This window comes from Lissotriton vulgaris, chromosome 2_2, assembly GCF_964263255.1.
Source record: "Lissotriton vulgaris chromosome 2_2, aLisVul1.2, whole genome shotgun sequence".
NCBI classification, from domain to species: domain Eukaryota; kingdom Metazoa; phylum Chordata; class Amphibia; order Caudata; family Salamandridae; genus Lissotriton; species Lissotriton vulgaris.
This window is the reverse complement of record NC_141688.1, coordinates 129,507,814-129,531,958: the sequence shown is the minus strand read 5'-3', so window position 1 is coordinate 129,531,958 and position 24,145 is coordinate 129,507,814. Positions and strand designations below refer to the sequence as shown.

Genomic DNA, 24,145 nt, shown 5'->3' with positions numbered 1-24,145 from the left:
CTTGTGGAGACAGAGGTTCCATCAGAGCCGAAGAGTCCGCAGAGTACCTCTTGTTCTTGAGTGGAATCCTAAAAGGTTCCAAGGCCGGCTCCGACGTAATCTTTCGTTTGAGGAGCGACAATTTTCCGGTGTTGGCGTCGATGATCACCTCACGACGTTCCTCCACCGCAAGCGGCTGGAGCCGAAGCTTCGACACCACCAGGGCAGCTTTCGGCGTCAATACCTCCTGTGAGTGTCCGCCCTGTTTCGGCGCGAAGGCCTTCGGCGCAGTTTTGGGTGGAAGGGTAAAACGAATGGGCGGTTGTTCCTTAGCAGGCTTCTGCGTGGGTCGAGGCACTACAGTGTCCTGGCTGGGAACCACAGTGGACTGTTGGATCCGCTTCAAGGATTCCCCCACCTTCCTTGTAAGGGACGCCGAGGGCTGAACCGGCTCGAGCGACTCGTCGACTTCGAGAGCCCGATCGTCGATAGGCCTCTTCTTCGGGGCCGACGCCCCATGGCCAGGCGCACCGTCCGCGTGACGCTTCTTCGAAGACGTCTTCGGGTCCACGACCCCTTTCGGTGCCGATGCAGCCGCGTCGGAGGCCTTTACCTTCGGCGCCGACCCAGAGGGCTTCGGGTCGGCCATTTTGGCGTGGCTCTTCTGGTCGGCCATTTTGGCGTGGCTCTTCAAGTCGGCCATTTTGGGTTTCGTGGAAGTTGACGCCTCCAGAACCTTCTTCACCAACGCCACTTTCGGTTTCGGTTTCGCATCCGAGGGTGCGAGACCAGTTGGCTTCACTTTCGGTTTCTTCGTAGAAATGTCCGTGACCGGGCCCGGAGGCGGGGACGTAGGACTCATACTTAGATCTTGGGTAAGGCCCAAAGGCGATCCCTCGACCTGGGCCGTATGACGGGGAGTAACCCCGGAGTCTTGTTGGGGATGCTCTTCCTCAGAGCTATCTCCCATCGTGGGGCAAGCCCGTTCGTCGTCCCCTACCTCGTCGGAGACTTCGTCGTAGGCCTCATCAACCGCGTCGCCGGTCTCTTCCTCGGACGCGGGGCCAGAGTCCGACCCTTGCACGTCGTCTTCTCCCTCAACAGATTCCTGGAAGATGTCATCAGGTGGGGGTGCCGAAGCCGACAATTGAGCCTGGAGCCGATTAGCCCGGCGAATCTTTAAAGTTTTCTTACTCCTAAATTTCGAACACGCCATGCAGGTGTCTTCACGGTGATCCGGTGACAAGCATGTATTGCACACGGGGTGCACGTCGAGGTGCGAATATTTAGAGTGACACAGCGGACACTTCTTGAATGGAGTCCGCTCCATAGCAAAGGGTGTAGTGTAGGCCCGTCCGCGTCGAAAGCACGTGGAAGGGCAGTAGGAGATCGGAGCTGAGAGTCAGTAAGAAACCCGAACGCAACTATACCGACGCCCAGCCTAAAGACCTTTTGGTCTCGAGTAAAAGTAGAACAACTATCGGTCCCGATAGAGGGAACCGAAAACACATCCGAACCCGATGGCGGAAAAAAACAATCTGGGGATGGAGGCGATGCCCATGCGCACTGTAGTCCAGGGGAGGAGCCACCTATCTCGTGATACTTCGAAGACTCTTCCAGGACAACAATGTGCAATCATCCGGACCCAACACTAGGTGGCGGACTATGCACAGATATGAATTCAGCAGCCCACATGCCTCGAACACAGGAAATGTGAATGAAGAAAAGTAGCAACAATCAGAAAGTAGACTAGAACAATATTATGAGCGGATGAACACATGCACCATTTGTATGACAAGTATGTGCAAGATTAGACCAGGCAAAAATGAGCCAAGCAAAAACTATAGGACTACAAAGTTTGTGCCCGAGTTGTAGTCCTGAGTCAGCTGCAAACGAAAGTTACCATCCAACATGGGATTACTTTATAGATGGTGGTCAGGACCTGTCAACTCATGCTGCAACTATTTGTTTTCCAGCATGTTATGAGATTTCAACATCAATCATAATTGGTGAATGTATAAGCCATGCTCTTCTTTTTGGGGCGAGAGAGAAGAATAGATTAAAGGTTTGTATCCAATCTCTCCTAAAGAGTTCTTACCTCGTTCATTTCTAGTGTCCGGTCTCCCATACTTGATTTTTACAACCTCTTTTACCTTATGTTATTGTCTTGTTTTGATCAGTAACACAATTTGCCAACTGTACGTGTAGTGTATTATCAAAAACAAATCTTAAGCAGTGAAGAAGACACATGTAAATGGCCAATATCATCTGAGATATTCTGATTAAGTTAGGCAGAATGCCATTTCTTAAGAAATCATCGATTGTGGATAATGTAGCATGTGTCTGATTATGCAGAATCTGTTGTGGCTGTGGAAAGGCATGCTTCCAATGATTCTGATGATAAGGACGTAAAGAAGGTCCCCCAGCACAATCCTTCCATGAGGTCACACCCAGAATCTTCCTGGCAACTGATGCTTGCAACTAACACACATGCATCATTCAGTCTACTTCAGGTACTCTCTGGTGGCACAAGAACAACCAACCTGCTTGTGTACAGTCTGTCTTCAGCCTTCATACATTCGGTATATTGACCTACATACCAGTCTATTTTTATAAGATTCTTTCTTCTCTAAGACTGACAGAAGGACTGCTCACCTTGCATTCTGTGATCCCCACTACAAGGGTTTCGGATTTTTATCAAACAGCCCCTGTGTTACCTATGTGATGCATACCTAATCCAATAAGGAATGCTCCTGATCATTCAAATCCCGTAGTTTAAACTGCAGTTTACCTTATTTCTGCAGCCATGCAGTCCCGCTGCATTGTCCTCCATGTCATTTGTTTTATTCGGTATGGTTTATGTATGCAGATATATCCAATGCTCTAGGGATATTGGTTTGCTGGAACTTTTCATCTGACTCCTGAAATCTAAAACTGGAGATGCACTTTGCATCATGTTCCTAATTAGCCTTGACTATACTGACCACTGCTATCGGAAACCATTAGAACACACTCCAGAGCACAAGAAAGGTGTGAGCAGAGGACAAGTAGATGTCACAGTAGATGACTGGTAAAACACACTGACCCCAAAAATAATTTTCTTACCTGTATGGCATACTGTACTTTCCCTTCTATCAGTGTCTTGGTGGCTCATTGGGTAGGAATCCTCCTCCTCTTTGATGCTCAATGAAATTATAGGAATGATGGCTTTGTGACCTAAAGAAAATTAAAATAAACATCTATGGGAGTTGTACTTCAATTGCATCATTTACACAAGAACATGCATTGCTTTGTACAACCACTATATGTGACATCTAAAGAGAACCCAAATATAAAAGATTGGGATAATGTATTATTTGGTCCATTTTGTCAACTTTACAAATGACATTCACTGAAAAACCTTAGCAAAGATTAACAAAAAGGTCGCATTGGAAGATGTAATAAAGCAAAAAAGCATAGTTTTTGTGACAGTGTCTACAGTACAAAACCTAAAATCCTTTAAATTCACAGTTAAAGTAACTACACAACCATAATTTTCACAACCACTATGAGCTGCTTGTGAAATCATACATAACAATACAAATTACATTACTGGGCATCAATAAACCCATCCTCCAGCAAGGCCTGACACATTTTTGTGTCTCCAAAGCCACAGCCTTCAACAAAATGTCATAGCCACCCGGCACATGCATTAAACTTGGCCCACGCCCTGCACCCATTACCCCCTGCACTTGAATCTGCTGCACATACTCTTAGTCCCAAAGCAGACATATCCTTCGCCTGTCCACAAACTCTCTCCACACAGCCTTGACCACATGCAACGGCCACAGACCACACAGCATGGACATCTACTACAAACTGAGCCCAGTCCTCCTTGCGGTAAGATCAATGCCTCTGTCTGTTAGCAGTGACCCCTAAATGGAGGGCGCCTCAGCTGAATCCTCCAAACCCATAGCACAATAGACCTTCATCCATGTGCAGCAGCCACTGGGCACAGATTTGCAAAGATGGGCCAAAGTTATAAGCAAGACAAAAGGATGTTTGAAATCACTTACCCACTCATGTATTTATCAGACTGCAGCACCGCCCAGTAACAGCTTGAAGTGAATCCCAGTCCTACTAGGCATAGGCCCAATTATCCTCATCCCCCCCTAAAAATACTGTCCCTCTATGAATTTAAGTCAGCTTTCTGTAGTCCCTTATGAGAGGCTCTGGACTACCCAAGGATCCAGATGTATAACCTATAAAGTACCTGGTTGTATTTGGTATCTAAGGTAACACTGTTAAGGGCACTCTGGAAACTGAACAACACACTTAACTGTGACTGAAACATGGACAAAGTAGCTGGTTTTAAATAACAACACAAAAGCCCACTCTATGTTCCACTGGGCACTGTTCAGTTACCAAAGTAAACCCCTTTCTTTGGAGATTTAAGAGTAGAATGACATGGTTAAAGACAGTGCTAATTAGAGAATTGTAATTACTTATCAGTGAGGCAAGCTTTTTTCTTACTGTACCTCACCTAACTTCACAAAACATGCTTCTGCTCTTCAAGGTGTTCTATGTACCCCATTACTCCTTTGTCTCACATTCTACATCCACATTTTTCTCCAGGGATGCCTGTCTGTTTTCTGCATAACAAAAAGTTTGTCTACAGTTTGTTCTGAGAAAACTTGCAGACTCACTCCTGCTGTGTTATATACCTAATGATAAACGCAGTGGTCAAAGCTGTGAAAAATCTGATAAGACTATTGATGACTACTTTTGAGATAGAAGAGGCGGCAAGGGCATGGATTACAGGGGCTAAAAAGCAAAAACCCAAATGAAAGCCGGTGAGAGTCAGCAAGTCTCATGAGATTTTTCACAGCTTTGACCACTGCGCTCATCATTCTGTCAGCGTAAAATCATGTAATGTAAATACTCCATTTTGTACTAGATTACAGGCCAAAATGCATCCTTGCGTCAATTTTTGGTGAAAGGATGCATTTAAAGGAAGCACGTTGAAAAACAGCCGCTCGTATTTAGATGTTTGCATGCCTTCCTGGTAAATGTATACCGCAAATGACAAGTTTTGCTGTACATTTTTACAGTGAATGGCATGTAAATATGATAAGTGTCATAATCACATAATTTCAGGAATTCAGTAACAAACGTAATGCAAAATTACCCATATTACGCCAGCATAATGTAAATTTCGCCCTAGTCTACTAGTCACTATTCTCCATAAAGCCATTTGAAAACAAATACAGTGCCTCACAATTACTGGCAAAGTGAGATAGCTTTACATGTGTTTGTAGGATCATTGTGGAAGTACAAGAGGAGGTCTTGATAGTCTTACAGGTGCAGTGAGGAAATAGAAATTTTATATGGCCAGTGTGTCCCCCACATGTACCCTATGTATGTATATATACCCCATGTATGTCCATGTCATCATGCAATTCCCTTCTCATGCCTGTAATAATAATGCCTCTGCATTTCCGTCCAATGTTAACATGTCAGTTACCAAGCCCTCCATGAAAGAAACGTTAATTCTGCACTGAGGCCTATGTTGCCAATGCATTTACATGGTGCACGTTTAAAAGTCGAGATGAACTCGTTTTTGTGGCTCAGCCGAGCCAGGACCCGAATTCAGGCTCCAAGCCTCCCGACACTCTGAAAGCTGCAGTTTAGCTATGTATCCCTGACCTCTCACATACTTCCTGCTCAGCCGAGAGGTGCCCAGCTCGGCCTGCCAAGACAGTATTTTGCTTACAGTTATCTGCTCTGCTCCTCCGAAACACATTCCTGCCTAATGAAAAGGGTATTGCAATTGTTGGTGGTTGTGAGGTGCACTCCTTTTAATACGTTTCATCTATCGGAAAAAGTTTTTTCTTGTTGTTTGGGTTGTGGTGTGCTTGGAGGGAAGGAGCGGCCAGTCTCCTTGTTGATTAAACCACTGATGTGCTAGTGACTACCGTCACTAGCCCCTATCCGCACTACCTTTGGCGGAGATCCGTCCGCCTATTTGTAATCCAAAATAGAAATAATTGTCCAAAATTATCCAGTTTTCAATGAATACTTTTCTTTTTATTATTCTTTTCTTACTCTCAAGAGTTCATGTTTTTACTTTTTTCAATGAAGAATTTTACATGATGTTTTTTTCTTTTTACAGATTATTCATTCTCTGTTTTGAAGAACATCACACATTATGCAGCAAAATGAAAAAAAAATTCTGTCTCAATGCATTTCGGGAAGAATCCCTTCGTCAGGGGAACTGTGAAAATTAATTAAACATAGTCATAAATATTTTGTCCTTATTAATCAACACACGAGAGTATCAACAATTGTTTCATAATGTAACCATTGTATCTTCCCTATGTATTAAAACATTTTTACGCAAACACATCTTTGATTGTAATTGTTTAACCTTATACTTAATACAAGCATAAAAAGTAGAAACATGCTGTGGTTTGATAGATCTAATGGGAGCTTCAGGCTTTAAAACTCACCATTAAATATGCTGCTGTATGAGGTTGTATAGTACTGATTCTGTCATGTAATGAATGTTTCAAAAGAACCTTTGGGTGGGAAAGAAAGATAGTGGTAAGGTTATAAGTATATCTTCATTTGAACACGTCCTTATAGATAAGGTAATGCTGTTTCTAAATACCTTGTTAGAGAATCTCGCTTGTTTTTCAAGTATTGTGTGCGAAGAAGTGGAGGCTTACTCTGTTTAGAGCGATGCTTCTGCGGATAAACAATTAGAGAATTTTTTTTTGTAATATATACATGTTTAAAGCGATTTGTTCTAGTCAAATAGAATCACTTGGTTTACCTCCAAGGGTCTATCCGAATTGATAAGAATGCGAGATACTCTTCTGCGTGGGCCCAGGCTATCGGCGTGATAAGTAACTGAGAAAGTACATACAAGGATTTTTTTTAGAAAATGATACTTTAGCTGTATATACCCTATTGAGATATTTATCTATGTGGAAACTAAGTTGCTCATATTTTTACGATGATGAAATGGAATGGTTGTTGTACCTCAACTTGTTTAAACTAGCGGGTTTTTAATGCGGGAGACGCTACAAAAATAACACACCTAAAATACGACTTTCATAATACTGACCGGCACTTACCGGTAACTTAGTGAATTGCGCTGGTTTATATTTACCGATGTGGAGTAGTATAAGGTGGTGAACTCTGGGCTGGTTCTTGTGTTCAAAAATGCAGAAAGCCTCTGTGGTTACAATTGCAATGTCTGTATAAAAATCGAAAGGTTTCCGTTAGGTTAAAAAGTACGAATGATAGATTAAATAGAACTGGTATGTTGGTAAATTTAATACTTTCCACAGAAAGATGCCCCGTGCTTTTTATGCTATCAGGCTCCGAAACGGAGGGGGGTTCGGCATCTGTGGTGACAAAGATAATAGGTTCAAATGGGTGTAAACTGACGGTAAGGCAAAGAGCTATTAAACGCGGTCCTAGATTTACCTTAGTTGTGAAAAATCTCAAGCTGTATCTTCACAGTTTGGTAAGAGCAACCGCCGAGCAAGATGCGATGCAACGTTTCCTCCGAGGTTTGAGTCGAGATAGAAAACGGACTGAGGAAGTGACTTATCGTTAAACGAGAATGGACATAAAGAAGATACTTAATAGCTGCATGTGTTACTATCCGTGTGGGGGTGTAAAAATGATAGAGTGTGTGATGAATCTATACCTAAATAAAGAGAAAATATACTAAAAGAAAAATGGCTTTAGTGAAAAGAAAAGAGGACATGTTCTGTATGTTGAGTGAGACGATGGAAAGTGAAGAAATACTGTTGGGTCTAAATGGGTTTGGATAGGTTAACCTGTTGGATCCGGTAGAAAATAAATATCTTCTTTATGTCCATTCTCGTTTAACGATAAGTCACTTCCTCAGTCCGTTTTCTATCTCGACTCAAACTTCGGAGGAAACGTTGCGTCGCATCTTGCTCGGCGGTTGCTCTTTCCAAACGGTGAAGATACAGCTTGAGATTTTTCACAACTAAGGTAAATCTAGGACCGTGTTTAATAGCTCTTTGCCTTACCGTCAGTTTACACCCATTTGAACCTATTATCTTTGTCACCACAGATGCCGAACCCCCCTCCGTTTCGGAGCCTGATAGCATAAAAAGCACGGGGCATCTTTCTGTGGATAGTATCCATTTACCAACATACCAGTTCTGTTTAATCTATCATTCGTACTTTTTACCCTAACGGAAACCTTTCGATTTTTATACAGACATTGCAATTGTAACCACGGAGGCTTTCTGCATTTTTGAACACAAGAACCAGCCCAGAGTTCACCACCTTATACTACTCCACATCGGTAAATATAAACCAGCGCAATTCACTAAGTTACCGGTAAGCGCCGGTCAGTATTATGAAAGTCGTATTTTAGGTGTGTTATTTTTGTAGCGTCTCCCGCATTAAAAACCCGCTAGTTTAAACAAGTTGACGTACAACAACCATTCCATTTCATCATCGTAAAAATATGAGCAAGTTAGTTTCCACATAGATAAATATCTCAATAGGGTATATACAGCTAAAGTATCATTTTCTAAAAAAAATCCTTGTATGTACTTTCTCAGTTACTTATCACGCCGATAGCCTGGGCCCACGCAGAAGAGTATCTTGCATTCTTATCAATTCGGATAGACCCTTGGAGGTAAACCAAGTGATTCTATTTGACTAGAACAAATCGCTTTAAACATGTATATATTACAAAAAAAATTCTCTAATTGTTTATCCGCAGAAGCATCGCTCTAAACAGAGTAAGCCTCCACTTCTTCGCACACAATACTTGAAAAACAAGCGAGATTCTCTAACAAGGTATTTAGAAACAGCATTACCTTATCTATAAGGACGTGTTCAAATGAAGATATACTTATAACCTTACCACTATCTTTCTTTCCCACCCAAAGGTTCTTTTGAAACATTCCTTACATGACAGAATCAGTACTATACAACCTCATACAGCAGCATATTTAATGGTGAGTTTTAAAGCCTGAAGCTCCCATTAGATCTATCAAACCACAGCATGTTTCTACTTTTTATGCTCGTATTAAGTATAAGGTTAAACAATTACAATCAAAGATGTGTTTGCGTAAAAATGTTTTAATACATAGGGGATATACAATGGTTACATTATGAAACAATTGTTGATACTCTCGTGTGTTGATTAATAAGGATAAAATATTCATGACTATGTTTAATTAATTTTCACAGTTCCCCTGACGAAGGGATTCTTCCCGAAATGCATTGGGACAGAATTTTTTTTTCATTTTGCTGCATAATGTATGATGTTCTTCAAAACAGAGAATGAATAATCTGTGAAAAGAAAAAAACATCATGTAAAATTCTTCATTGAAAAAAGTAAAAACAAGAACTCTTGAGAGTAAGAAAAGAATAATAAAAAGAAAAGTATTAATTGAAAACTGGATAATTTTGGACAATTATTTCTATTTTGGATTACAAATAGGCGGACGGATCTCCGCCAAAGGTAGTGCGGATAGGGGCTAGTGACGGTAGTCACTAGCACATCAGTAATGAAAAGGGTAAACATATTCCGCCTGCAGAAGATAGGGCCTAGCCTTTCTGTCTCCATTCAAGTGATTTACAGAACCCGCATCCATAGAAGGCCCATGGCCCCACGCAATGCACAAAGAAATATATGCACACACTAGCATTTAGTAATGAGCAGCCTTTGCTCGAGCGACCTTTAAGTCAGATAATACATCCTCCGAACTCAAGATATCAAGATAATATCAGAAGTGCAGGTCGTCCTGACATCCAAGACTCCTCTACTAGCACGAAAGTCAGCTCCCCCCAGTTACACGTCAATTCTACCTCATGACCAAGTTTGCGCGCACAAGTAGGGTAAAGGTTCCTGCTGACCATGCAGACCCCCTCCATGTGTCCACCCACCTATGACACACCTATGACTCATCAAGTGAACACCCACGTGTACGCCTTCTTACACGCCCTTTTTCACGCCCATGTGCTCTTATCTCTCTCTTTCACTTGCTCCGCCTGGAGCTCCGCCTTCGCTATGCTAGTTAATGTATGTTTTAACTATAAATAATGCACTTTGTGAATAAAGTTCAGGTGACGATCCTTCCTGATCCCAAGTGGTGATGGAACCCGATTCTCCCTTAACTCGAGTTACTGAATTAAAGCCCTTCTGAATCGGACACCACGGACTCTGCCTCTCATTATATGCATGATCCTTGTTAATGTATAGAAATTCTGCCAGGGTAATTAATTTATTTACCACATAATCTGGCGCCCGAATAGGGACCAGTCCCCTTCCCCATGCGCCGGTGATGTAGGTCCAGCCCCCTGCCCCCTTCTACAGCCGTGACGGACTTCAAGTGTACACGACAGCGGGACTTCCTGCCTACTCCCTCAGGCCCACGGAGGAGACGGAGACTGCGACCAGGCATCCACACGAGGCGGTGAGGATTGCGGACCATCCCAACCAGAGCCCAAGCCGAGAGAGCAAGGTCCGAGGTATCCCGAGGCCCACCTGATCCGAGGCGCATGCGCAGTATCAGCAGCAGTAGCAGTCACGCAGTATCGAGTTTCCGAGGCCTTCAAGTTCTGCTTCCCGGTGAGTACCGTTATTGGGAACGCATAGAGACGGGTTCATTTATTTGAGCCCGGTAAAGACTTGTCTGGGTACACAGACACGGTAGAGACGTGTCCATTTCGGTGGGCGCGGTAAAGACGTGTCTCTTTACGAGACCGGTATGGTTGTACTGTTTTGCAGTACATAAAGTAAACAGTTTTTTAGGTTTATGTTTTTTTCTATGTACTAGTTAGGATATATCTGTTTTTAACATTTTTAATGTATTAGTGTTGTAGTATGAATGGTTGTTTCCAGTCTATTCTTGTGTATATCGTGTTTTTGTTAAAGTTAGTTCCGACATGCCACTGTTTTCAAAATTACGTCAGATAGGGACCAGAAAAGGGATACTCGAAGAGTCAGTTCCCGTTCCGCCTAGAGACACACCTGGTCATTTTATGTACCAGAAACATGGGCTAGATGCCGTACTGTTTCTAGACTTATGGGTAGATTACACGAAGGATCTAGAAGAGAAGTATAGATGGCCTGCCTCAGGAACATGGGATGCTGAATGCATTATGAAAGTAGAGGAAGCACTATGGAAAAAGAAAGTAAGACAGTCCCAGAAAGATGCCATTGAATTATGGCGTAAAGAAGCGCATAGGAGAGCAGAGAAAGAATTCCACAAAGCAGAGAGAAGTAAAGAAGCAGCAGAAAAAGCCAGAGAAAAAGAGCTAAAGGAAGAGGGGGAACGGGTCAAGGCAGAACAAGCAGATAGAGAAAGAAAGTCCCTCATCATGGGTATGTATCCCGTCCTCGCTGAAGGACTAGCTAAAGTAACACCCTCCGAAGTACCTGGTAATTTGCCGCCACCACTGATCCCGACTAAAGTACGTAGGCATAAACAGACAGCAGCTGAGGCTTTTATTTCCTCCTATTTAGAGGAGCCCGCTCCGGATTATGTTAACGCAGACTTCCCTCCTCCTCCTCCCGTCAACAATCCTTTTCTCCCTCTGCCCACATCACAGGATCAGCTTACATAGCTGCGGCCTCCACCGGCCGTGAAAGACGACGTAGGACAAGGGTCAGTGGGAGGGGGGACCACAAATACGCCACAAACACCGCCACCAACACGAACACTGCAAGAGTTAGGACTACAACAAACGCCACAAATGACAGCATCACCCTATAAGCATAATGTAAGCATAATGTAACGGTTTCACATTGTATATACGATCCAGTACCAGGTGCGGGTGCCATGCTCGTGTACTCACTACGACTAAGACGCGCTGTAGAGTATCTGATCCCATTACCAGGCATGAAGGACAATTTAGACAAAATATACCATTTCATTAGAACGGGGGAGGGACACGGAGGTTCAACGCACAATTTTGCGTTTTTTGATTAATTGTCTGATCAGGGAACAAGACCAGCCAGATAAAGGAGTAACTAGAGGTATGATTGATTGGAGTGACAACATAGCTGCCGGTAAACATGATACAGTGGCAAAGACAGAATGCATGTACAGGAAAATACGAAAAGAGATTCTGAACTTACACAGGAAAGAGTCTGACGAGAAAGAGGAGTCAGCATCAGATGATGCTGAACACGAAACAGAGGAAGTGGATAAAATGAATTACGTAGGCAGAGCAAGACAGTTTGCAAAGCCCAAGTGTCTCGATTACAGCAAACATGGACCTCCCATAAAAGAAAGATATTCCCTCGAAAATCTATTCCAAGCTACTGAGAACGCACTGAAAAGACGAGTAGGGTGCGATAGACCCCACACCGTACACGAACAGGAATTGGCCCGGTCAGCCGTTCAATGGGTGACTAATTCTAACATATATAGCAGTGACGTAGTGGCTCAGACCTTTTTGAGCCTTCCTCCGAACGAACAGCGTTTGGCTGGTATTTACATGGTCCAACATCTGATCACGTTGTACGAGAGTCAACGTTCTGATCCCGGTCCGTTGTATACATTACTGGACGATATACTTCTAGAGAGATGGATAGGCCTAGGTACCGAATTAATTAATGTCATTCTAGACCAACGACATAAGTACTTGACTTTTCTGACCACGCACATGATTCCTGCCCCACACCACGACAGAAAAAGCTTACACATAGACAGACAGAACCCTCTACGAGAGGTTCATCCCGTTAAAAATGCAAACAATGAACTCCAGCGAGTATACGTTTACACACCCTTGACAAAAATAGAAATACTGGAAATGAAAAAGATGCTGCCCTGCCATGATAAAGACCCGGGGGGGGGTTCCACCGTGAATTAAAAGACATTCTCCGCATAGGGGATTACACGTACGCTGACATCATTAAATTATTGAAAGTACTGTTACCAGCAGGCATTTATGAAAAGCTTAAAGAGAAAGACTGGGAGGTGGGAGAGAAAAAGATAAGTTGGACAGAATTGGAAAATGAGGATAAAGGACGGCTCCCTGGTGTTGGTCTTGGGGAAAAAGCTAAAGCACTACCTGAACTCTTGATACAGGTCCTACCAAGATTATTGGTTACTAAAAAGGAAGATTGGGATGCTATTTCAGCCTGTAAACAGAAACAAGACGAAGACACCAGTGATTTTTATTCTAGATTCAAGAAATGTTTTTCTATTAATAGTGGCCTTAAGCCAAGTAGTGAATTGTATCCACATCTTTTTGTGAGCAAATTAGTAGAGAATTCCTTACCCCCGATCAAGAATAGAGTACTGAAGGTTGAGAGTACCTGGCAAGCAAATAGCCCTTCCCAAATGTTGCAAATGTTACAATACCACCAGAACAGAATTAGAGAGGAACAGGAACATGAAAAGAGACGCATGAAAGATACGAAAATGAAAGTGCTAGTTGCACAATCAGTACCAGCTAATGGAAATAAAAAGGGCACGGCACCTGTTAAAGGGAACTGTAATTATTGCAAACAACCAGGTCACTATGCAAATGAATGTGCCGTCCTGAAACACAATATAACTACAGGCAAGACAATGGAATGACCGCATCTTCCTAGACAGAATAGCACCCCACAGAACACGCAACCCGCACAGAACACGCAACAGACAGTAGCTCTACCCCAACCAGTAGCTGCCACACAACATGTCACGCAACAAATGTACCAGTACGCACAGTCAGACTATCCAGAATATCAACAGTACTCATGAAACAGCCTAGAGAGGGAGGTTGGCTTGCCCCTATTGAGGTTCCTGTAGATCAAGAGGGTCCCTATGTACATAGTCGTGTATTGGGAAAAGACAAAAAAAATTTGATTGACACAGGGGCGAGCAGAACTACCATCAGTCATGACGAGGTTCCAGGGGCACCCCCTCAGGCTCACAGAATGTTTCCCTGGGATTTTCAGGAAAGCCTATTGTTAACGAAGTGTCAAAGTTAGTTTCCTTAGGAGTCGGTCCATTGTCCCGTACTACAGACTTGTTACTTACTAAGTCATGTCCAGAAAATGTAGTTGGTATAAAGACATTGAAAGAACTAGGAGCAGTTATTTGTTGTTCTCCGGAAGGAGTGCGATTGTTTTTACGTGATTTTAAAGGACATTATGTGTTGAAAGATTTTGATCCCAGACTCCGGAATGTACCACAGCATTTATGGGCACAAGGTCCGACTGATGTAGGTTACATGCACATTACGCCACACCGTGTCACTCTCAAACCAGGTGTAGTACTGCCTCGAATCCGACAATACAAGTTACCACCTGATGCCGTAGTAGCCTTACTGAAAATTGTTGACGAACTCATTGCACAGGGAGTGGTAGTAGAAACTGAATCTAATGTATGTAATTCACCTGTTATCCCTATTCTTAAACGAACTGACCCTAATGCACCACCTGTCTACAGACTAGTGATTGACCTCCGAGAACTGAACAAATGCATAATACCACAATACCCAGTGGTCCCAGACATTTCTTCACTACTGACTGCAATTGATTCTGAGGCGACGTTCTTTACTGTAATTGATCTAAAGAACGCCTTCTTCAGTGTCCCAATACATCCAGAGAGCCAATATCTCTTCGGATTCTGTTTAAATGGACGCAGTTTTAAATTTACGAGAGCTCCTCAAGGATTCACAGAAAGTCCTAGTATTTACAGTCAAGCATTGAAAAGACAACTAGACAGTATTCACATGCCCGCCAACACCGCACTGCTCCAATATGTAGACGATATCCTGATTACAGCACGAACAGAACTAGACTGCGAACACGCATCACTGACAGTCTTATACTTTCTGGCAGACAAGGGGCACAAAGTGTCCCCTTCGAAGTTGCAATTCTGTGCACAGCAAGTGGTGTACCTTGGACGCTTGCTGTCCAAGAGGGGTAGACAGCTAACACAAGATCGTATTCAGTTAATTGCAAATCTTTCACAGCCCAAGACACAAAAGGAAGTACGAGCCTTCATTGGCCTCACTTCTTACTGCAGACAATGGATTCCCCAGTATGCATATCTAGCCAAACCACTCATTCAGCTAACAACACAGGAGGCAGCGTCTTCGACTGTCCTCCCTTGGACACAAGAACATACCCTAGCATTTGAAGAATTGAAAAAAGCCCTATGTCAAGCACCAGTTTTAGCGACTCCTTGTTACAGCAAGCCTTTTACACTTTTTGTCACTGAACGAGATGGAACAGCATTATCTGTCCTTACACAAGATCAAGCAGGAAAACACAAGCCTTGTGCTTATTTTTCTAGTACATTGGATCCAGTGGCCCAGGCTCTGCCTGCGTGCCTGAAAGCAGTTGCAGCAACAGCCCTAGCAATAAGACAGAGTGATTCCATAGTGTTAGGACACCCCCTGACAGTACAAGTTCCACACTCAGTGGAAATTCTCTTGAACAGGACACAGACACAACACCTGACTGTAGCAAGACTGACAGGATATGAACTGACATTATTTCAGCCACACATAGAGATCAGACGATGCAATATTCTCAACCCTGCTACACTCTTGCCCTCAAGCACAGCAGACACTGCACCACACGACTGTGTGGAAGTAGTTAATACAGTGACGAAGCCAAGACAAGACATGACAGACATTGCATTGCCAGACCCTGACCTGACACTTTACGTGGATGGTTCATGCATGAGAACAAGCACAGGAGAGTTAGTGGCCGCATATGCAGTGACCACTGATACTGAAGTCATAGAGACGCAAAGAATTGACACACTGTCAGCACAAGCAGCAGAGCTCATCGCTCTGACACAAGCCTGCATACGAGCCCAGAACATGAAAGTCGGAGTCGTTCATGACTTCGGAGTGTTATGGCAGGAGAGAGGTTTCCTGACCTCTCATGGGGCCAAAATTCAGCATGGTCCCCTTATTCAGGCTCTGTTAGAAGCAATACACTTGCCTACAGCCAAGACCATCATGAAGTGCAAAGCACATACGAAAATCACAGACACCATTTCCCAGGGTAACGACCTGGCAGATCGAACAGCTAAACTTACAGCCCAGACTCCAACAGACATGACAAAGACAGAAGTGCCATCACTGACAAACTGCATGACAGTCAGGGATCCCTCACAAGATGTACTCGACATACAGACACATGCCACTCCAGACGAAATAAAGAAATGGACTGAACAAGGAGGGGTCCAGACTGACCAGGGTTGGATGACAAAAGGCAAAGCTACATGGTTTCTCCCAGACTCTATGGTACAAGTCATCATAAATACAGCACATAGTCCCGCACACTTAGGAGAAAAGGCTATGCTAGACAGTTTACAGAATATTTGGTTCAACAAGCACCTGCGTGCAGCAGCCAAACAGAAAGTATGTACCTGCATGATCTGTTGCCAGTTCAATCCAGGCAAAGGCATTCCAGTGGAACAAGGTGGATTTCATCCTCCTGACCACCCTTTTGAAGTCCTCCAGATGGATTATATCCAGATGGACAGATGTTGAGGATACAAGTATGTCCTAGTAGTTGTATGTGCACTATCTAGATGGACAGAAGCGTACCCAGTCCCAGATTACACTGCTGTGACCACTGCCAGGCAGTTGGTTCGAGAATTCTTTCCGCGGTACGGATTGCCCCGTGTCGTGTACTCAGATAACGGTCAGCCATTCTCCTCTGAATTAATGAAACAAGTATCTCTTCTGTTAGGGTACCAGTGGAAGTTCCATTGTGTACGACACCCAGAGGCAGCCGGACTGGTAGAGAGACACAATCAGACACTTAAGACCAAATTAGCGAAAGTCTGTGCAGAAAAAGGCGTGGATTGGATGGTAGCCTTGCCGGTTGCCCTCTTTTACATGCGTATGGTAGCTCATTCCAGAACAGGACTGTCCCCTTACGAGGTGGTTTTTGGTAGACCACCGAATATGTGGGGTACGCCTATGCCAAAGAAAATTACCGATGTTGACAGTAATATGCTGACAGATTACCTGGCTTCCTTGATGTCTGCACTCCTCTCTTGTCGTTCACAGGTTGCAGCCGCCTTCCCCGACAACACTCAAGTTAAAGAGCACACCGTCGTTCCAGGAGACGTAGTGCTAGTGCGGAATTTTGATCGTTCAAGCCCTCTCGAGCCCCGCTGGGGAACACTGAAGTTAGTACTGCTCACAACGAGGACCGCCGTCAAGGTCGAGGGAAGAAAAGGCTGGATCCATGCCCAACACATCAAGAAATTCCATGGACATACCGGAACTGTAATCAAAAGTAAAGACTGCCCCGAAACCAGTGACTCAAAGCCCCCTTTGCTAGAAAAGACTCCGCAACAGGAGTACGGGTCAAAATTACGGTCTAGTAAGTCAGACAGCGTTTAATTGTTTAAGTCCACCCTGTGGTGAATCGGTTAGACAGGTTCCTGACATGTATAAGATCGTAGACCAGAATAGCAGACAGAGAGATAAGAAAGAGAAATACTGCAAGACCTTACGCAGCAGATGTATAGTAACTCTGATTATTATGTTTTTTCTAAGTATATTGATTATATGTATCAGCTTGACGCTACATGTTTTCTTTCCTCCTATTGGTTCACATATACATTCTTCCTTTAACGACACTGTAGAGCACACATTCAGTGATCTACCACCCCATGAACTGTCATATCGACTAGCACTGCGCAACAATACTTTTATTCGAATGTTGCACCATTCTCATCAGACCAGCAATGTAACGAATTGCTGGGTATGTGGCCGACTCCCACCTTATCAGAAAACGAAGGGAGTTCTGCCCCTCTTTCCTTTTCCGTTCTCGCACAATGGTTCGTGCGGAGCATGGTTTGCTTTAATGTCATCACAAGACAGAAAGTTCACAGTTTCCCAGGGCGATTGGATTTGGGGAGATCTAAATGAAGTAATGAATAAGGCATGTTTCCCAGACGAAGATGGTCTTCCCCAGAGAAAAGGAACAGATCTAGAAAATGAAGTGTACGAACAAGGAAATGCTTCCCTTAACTTTATGATTCTGAATGTCCAGTTCGAGAAAAATACAGGTCCACCGTTCATAACAGTCTTACCAGTAAAAGGTGAATTATGCGTTAGAAAGAAAGGATCAGTGCATTGAGGACACAGTGATTGTAATACTGTGGTCGAGTTCAATGATAAAGGAAAGTCTACTTTCAAAGCTTCCCGCCATTCCTATTTCATTTGCGGTCAGACAGCCTATGTACGTCTGCCCTTAGATTGGGGTGGGACGTGTTAAATAGCGTTCCTACTGCCACCTGTTTTTCTAGCCCCATCCCATTATCATCGAAATTCACGACTAGTACATGTTAGACACAAGAGGGAGACTGATTCCCCAGTTGTCGATCAGACTGAGACAGCTTTGGAGCAATATACAGATTTCAATAAAGGATTCTTTTTCTTCATAGGTCCCGTCCAAAACAGTAAATTAATACGCAGGTTAACAAGAACTCTTGAAGCAGTAGTGAATGAGACTACTTCTGCCCTAGCGAACTTGACCGAGGAGCAGTCTGCTATGCTGTTGTTCTTCAGAATCGACTTGTTCTTGACGTCATCTTGGCAGATAGGGGCGGAGCTTGTAGAGTGATCGGCTCCAGTTGTTGCGTGTTTATTCCTAATAATGCGCCATCCGTGTACGCAGCAATAACAAGACTCCATAAGATAGCTCAAGAGATACACCAGAACCCAGGCACATGGACTTGGTCCGGTTGGCTCTGGAGTGTAATATCAGCATGGGGATGGAAAGTATTGTCATTCCTAGGAATAATACTACCAGTTATATTCAGTTGCTGTCTCTGTCTGCAATGTGGCCCGGCGATTTGCGGCTTGTGTGCCACTGCCTGTATTCCCCATCCACGTATACAACAGAAAAAAGACGAGCAAATGATGCTGTATGACCAGATATATGGTATCATGAATATAGATGTGTCCTGAAGGGCACAGTAGGGGACAAGGAGGGAATGAGGAAATAGAAATTTTATATGGCCAGTGTGTCCCCCACATGTACCCTATGTATGTATATATACCCCATGTATGTCCATGTCATCATGCAATTCCCTTCTCATGCCTGTAATAATAATGCCTCTGCATTTCCGTCCAATGTTAACATGTCAGTTACCAAGCCCTCCATGAAAGAAACGTTAATTCTGCACTGAGGCCTATGTTGCCAATGCATTTACATGGTGCACGTTTAAAAGTCGAGATGAACTCGTTTTTGTGGCTCAGCCGAGCCAGGACCCGAATTCAGGCTCCAAGCCTCCCGAAACTCTGAAAGCTGCAGTTTAGCTATGTATCCCTGACCTCTCACATACTTCCTGCTCAGCCGAGAGGTGCCCAGCTCGGCCTGCCAAGACAGTATTTTGCTTACAGTTATCTGCTCTGCTCCTCCGAAACACATTCCTGCCTAATGAAAAGGGTAAACATATTCCGCCTGCAGAAGATAGGGCCTAGCCTTTCTGTCTCCATTCAAGTGATTTACAGAACCCGCATCCATAGAAGGCCCATGGCCCCACGCAATGCACGAAGAAATATATGCACACACTAGCATTTAGTAATGAGCAGCCTTTGCTCGAGCGACCTTTAAGTCAGATAATACATCCTCCGAACTCAAGATATCAAGATAATATCAGAAGTGCAGGTCGTCCTGACATCCAAGACTCCTCTACTAGCACGAAAGTCAGCTCCCCCCAGCTTCCCCCAGTTACACGTCAATTCTACGTCATGACCAAGTTTGCGCGCACAAGTAGGGTAAAGGTTCCTGCTGACCATGCAGACCCCCTCCATGTGTCCACCCACCTATGACACACCTATGACTCATCAAGTGAACACCCACGTGTACGCCTTCTTACACGCCCTTTTTCACGCCCATGTGCTCTTATCTCTCTCTTTCACTTGCTCCGCCTGGAGCTCCGCCTTCGCTATGCTAGTTAATGTATGTTTTAACTATAAATAATGCACTCTGTGAATAAAGTTCAGATGACGATCCTTCCTGATCCCTAGTGGTGATGGAACCCGATTCTCCCTTAACTCGAGTTACTGAATTAAAGCCCTTCTGAATCGGACACCACGGACTCTGCCTCTCATTATATGCATGATCCTTGTTAATGTATAGAAATTCTGACAGGGTAATTAATTTATTTACCACATAATCTGGCGCCCGAACCAGCGCAATTCACTAAGTTACCGGTAAGCGCCGGTCAGTATTATGAAAGTCGTATTTTAGGTGTGTTATTTTTGTAGCGTCTCCCGCATTAAAAACCCGCTAGTTTAAACAAGTTGACGTACAACAACCATTCCATTTCATCATCGTAAAAATATGAGCAAGTTAGTTTCCACATAGATAAATATCTCAATAGGGTATATACAGCTAAAGTATCATTTTCTAAAAAAAATCCTTGTATGTACTTTCTCAGTTACTTATCACGCCGATAGCCTGGGCCCACGCAGAAGAGTATCTTGCATTCTTATCAATTCGGATAGACCCTTGGAGGTAAACCAAGTGATTCTATTTGACTAGAACAAATCGCTTTAAACATGTATATATTACAAAAAAAATTCTCTAATTGTTTATCCGCAGAAGCATCGCTCTAAACAGAGTAAGCCTCCACTTCTTCGCACACAATACTTGAAAAACAAGCGAGATTCTCTAACAAGGTATTTAGAAACAGCATTACCTTATCTATAAGGACGTGTTCAAATGAAGATATACTTATAACCTTACCACTATCTTTCTTTCCCACCCAAAGGTTCTTTTGAAACATTCCTTACATTTTTTTTTTTTTGTAAAACAATTTTTATTGCAGATTTCAATACAAGCATTACAGTCATTCCGTTTGTATACATATGCGGGATCTCAAGTTCTCAAAGTTTCTACAACAAAGTTCCGACATCGTCATTGCTCGTGGGCCTGGGGCTGGGTGATGGTTGTCTCACCCAGCGCTCCCCCTCTACCACTACTCGGTGGCGTGTCCAATGATCAACCGCTATCTGCTTTTAACTTTTCTCCCCCCCCTCACCAACCCCCCTCCCTTGTCCAGTATCCGGTTTGTTCCTACTGATAGCTCAGCGTCAATGACACACTGCGACCCCCCTCCCCCCCTCCCCTAGCCCTCCCCCCACCCCCGGTGTTCCATGGTGTCTGGTGTCTGGGTTGCCGCACTCTGAGGTGTGATGGTGACCTGTGGAGTTTTGAGATGTCTAAGGAGTGTGTGTGTCCATGGGGGGAGTTGTGGTAGACACCGCTACCCTAGGTTCCCCAGGGTCCTCTGCATCCTCCTCATCCTCGCTCTCTATTGTACTATCCCTAAGTGCCTGGACTAGAGTTTCCCATGCTAGTGCCGCTTCCTGGGCTTTCTCGTCAGGCCCCCGTCGAGCCAATTGATACCTGATCGTGCTCTCTGCGGCCGCCCATTTCAGGAATTCTGTGAGCCATTTTCCATGTGTCGGTGCCATCTTCGCTTTCCATCCCCTAGTGAGTTCCCTCTTCGCAAGGAGTAGGCCCATGTCTATGAATTTGCTTGTCAATTTGTTCTTACGTGTGTGTGGAAACCAGTGTAGTAGTGTGGTTGCGCTATCGTAGTGTAAGTCCCTGTCTGTGACCGCGTTCATGGTATCGCCCACGTCCCTCCAGAAGTCCTGCAGGTGCGGGCAGTCCCTTAGCATGTGCAGCAAGTCTGCTTCCAAGCGTGCGCATCTAGGACACGCTGCGTCTTCTGCTCCAAAGTATCTCGCTATTTTGTGCGGCGTGAGGTAAGCCCTATGAAGGATATAGAGCTGTATCAATTGGAACCGGGCATTCCTGGTACTCTTCCTGGGCCTCTGAACCAGCTGGGCCCACGTCGTATCCGGGATCTCCCTCTGTAGGTCAGTCTCCCATTGGGTCTTTAAGCGCGCAAGGGGTCGTAAGGTGCTCTCGAGGATTCTGGAGTGTAGGCACGTGACTGCCTTGACTGTTCCTGCGGCCATCATCACATATTGACATGGTGGCGACGTCGCGGGTTCACACAGTCCCTCGCCCCAGTGCGCTTGGATCCCTCGTACCACAGCTGCGTGCAGTAGATAGTCCCCTCTCGGGAGGTCGTATCGTTCCTGTAGGGAGTGGTACGGCGTGAGCACCCCGTCGGCAAAGAGGTCTCCCACCACCTGTAGGCCAGCCTCCTCCCAGCCCCGGAGGCTCGACCAGTCGCCGCCATGTGGCAGCGCCGTGAGCATGCCCAGTGGTATTTCGGGTGCGTACGGGTGTCCGGGGCCAGCGCGCTTTTGCACGCGGTTCCAGCAGAGCCTCAATGTCCGTTCCTCTTGAGACAGGTCTCTGAGTGCTAGCCTCTGCTGCAGGGTGATGTACGCCAGCACATGGCGAGGGGTGCCAGTGTCCCTCTCCTGCTCCGGGCCTCGGTATACCCTAGCCACTTCCTGCGTGAGGAATTGCAGCTGGGCGGCCAAATAATAATACTCGAAATCAGGGACCGCGAGTCCGCCCTCGTTCTTCGGGCGGGTCAGGGTTGCCAAGGCTATTCTCCGCCTACCAGTTCCCCACAGAAAGGACACCACTTGGGATTTTAGTCGTCGAAACACGGCACTCGGTATCCACACAGGCAAGGTTCGAAAGAAGTACAGCAATCGCGGCAGGGCGATCATTTTAAGCAGCGAGACACGGCCTGTCATAGACAAAGGGAGGGTGGCCCAGAAAAGCATGTTACCCTGCAGCGTTCGGATACAACGGTTTATATTGCCTTCTAACAGGTCTGTGGGATCGTGGTAAATGTACAGCCCTAGGTAGGGCAAACAGGTTGGCTCCCAGCGGGGCTCGGGACGGGTCATGGGGCATCTCTCCGCCCTCCGGAGAGGAAAGAGGCAGGTCTTCGCCCAGTTCACCCTCAGGCCCGGTACATCTCCGAAACGCGCTAGTAGATCTTCCGCCCCTTCCACTGCCTCTTCGGCATTCTCCAGGAACAGTAGGAGGTCGTCCGCATATAATGATATGTGATGACGAATTCCGTCCACCTCCAGCCCTTGGTAGGAGTCACCATTCCTGGCCAGTGCCGCCAGGGGTTCTATCGCGAGGGCGAACAGCAAGGGGGAGAGTGCACATCCCTGTCTAGTACCCCTATGCACTGCATATCTATCCGATATCAATGCTCCTACCCGCACCCTAGCTCCCGCCGAGGCATATAGCACTTCTGTCCACCGCACATACTCATCCCCAATGCCAAAACTTCGCAGCACCCTGTACAAGTAGCTCCATTCCAGGCTATCGAAGGCTTTTTCTATGTCGATCGCCATCACCACCGGGGCTCTGGCGGTCGGTGGAGGGTTCGCAACTATCCTCAGCAACCTACGAATGTTGTGAGACGTATTTCTAGTGGGGATAAAGCCCGATTGGTCCTTGTGGATCAAGTCTTGCATATGGGCCATCAGCCTGGTGGCTAGTATAGTGCTCAAGATTTTGTAATCCGTCGTGAGCATCGACAGTGGTCTGTACGATGCCGGGTCAGAGCTGGTTCTATGTGGCTTGAGCAAGGGGATCATGAGCGCCTCACGCATCGAGCAGGGCAGCTCCCCCCTCTCTTTCGCCTCATTGTATACGGTTTGGAGTCGTGGGGCTAGGATATCAATGTATTTACCGTAGAACTCGATGGGCAGACCGTCCACTCCTGGAGTTTTCCTGCGTGCCATTTTCTTTATGGCTCCCCTTATTTCCGCAAGGTCAATTGGGCCCCCGAGGGCTTCCGCTTGGTCTGGTTCTAGGCGCGGTAATTGTATTTCAGACAACAAGCTCTCTAACACCTCGGGTCGGTCTACCGGGCCTCTCTTATACAGTCGCTCGTAGTATGCTTTAAAGCATTGTAAAATGTCCGGCTGGGTGTTACACTCAGTGCCATTCGCGTCCGTCAGAGATAATATTGGGGCAGCACCCCTATTGGGGTTTGCTAACCAGGCTAGGAGCGTCCCCGTCTTATCTCCCTCGGCGAGTGCTTTGGTTAAGTATGTTTTGTGGTCAAAGCAGCGAAGGCGCTCCACCTCTACCGCCATTGCCTCCCGCGCTGAACTTACTCTATCCTGCAAGTCGGGGTGGTTGGGCCGCTGTTTCTCTACCATACGCAAGGCTTGCTCGGCCTTGTACACATCTTCGACTAGTGTTCGCCGTACGCCCGCGAACTTCCCT

At 45.3% G+C, this 24,145-nt stretch overlaps 1 protein-coding gene across 2 annotated transcripts in view; it reads right to left on the bottom strand.

Moving 5' to 3' along the window:
- Positions 1-24,145, bottom strand: part of LOC147729143 (uncharacterized) — a 160,935-nt gene that overhangs the window by 79,676 nt on the left and 57,114 nt on the right. For both annotated transcript variants that reach the window (XM_086959441.1, XM_086959442.1), the window contains exon 5: positions 3,085-3,195. In XM_086959441.1, coding sequence (XP_086815567.1) covers positions 3,085-3,195 — 111 coding nt within the window. The remainder of the gene's footprint in view (positions 1-3,084; positions 3,196-24,145) is intronic.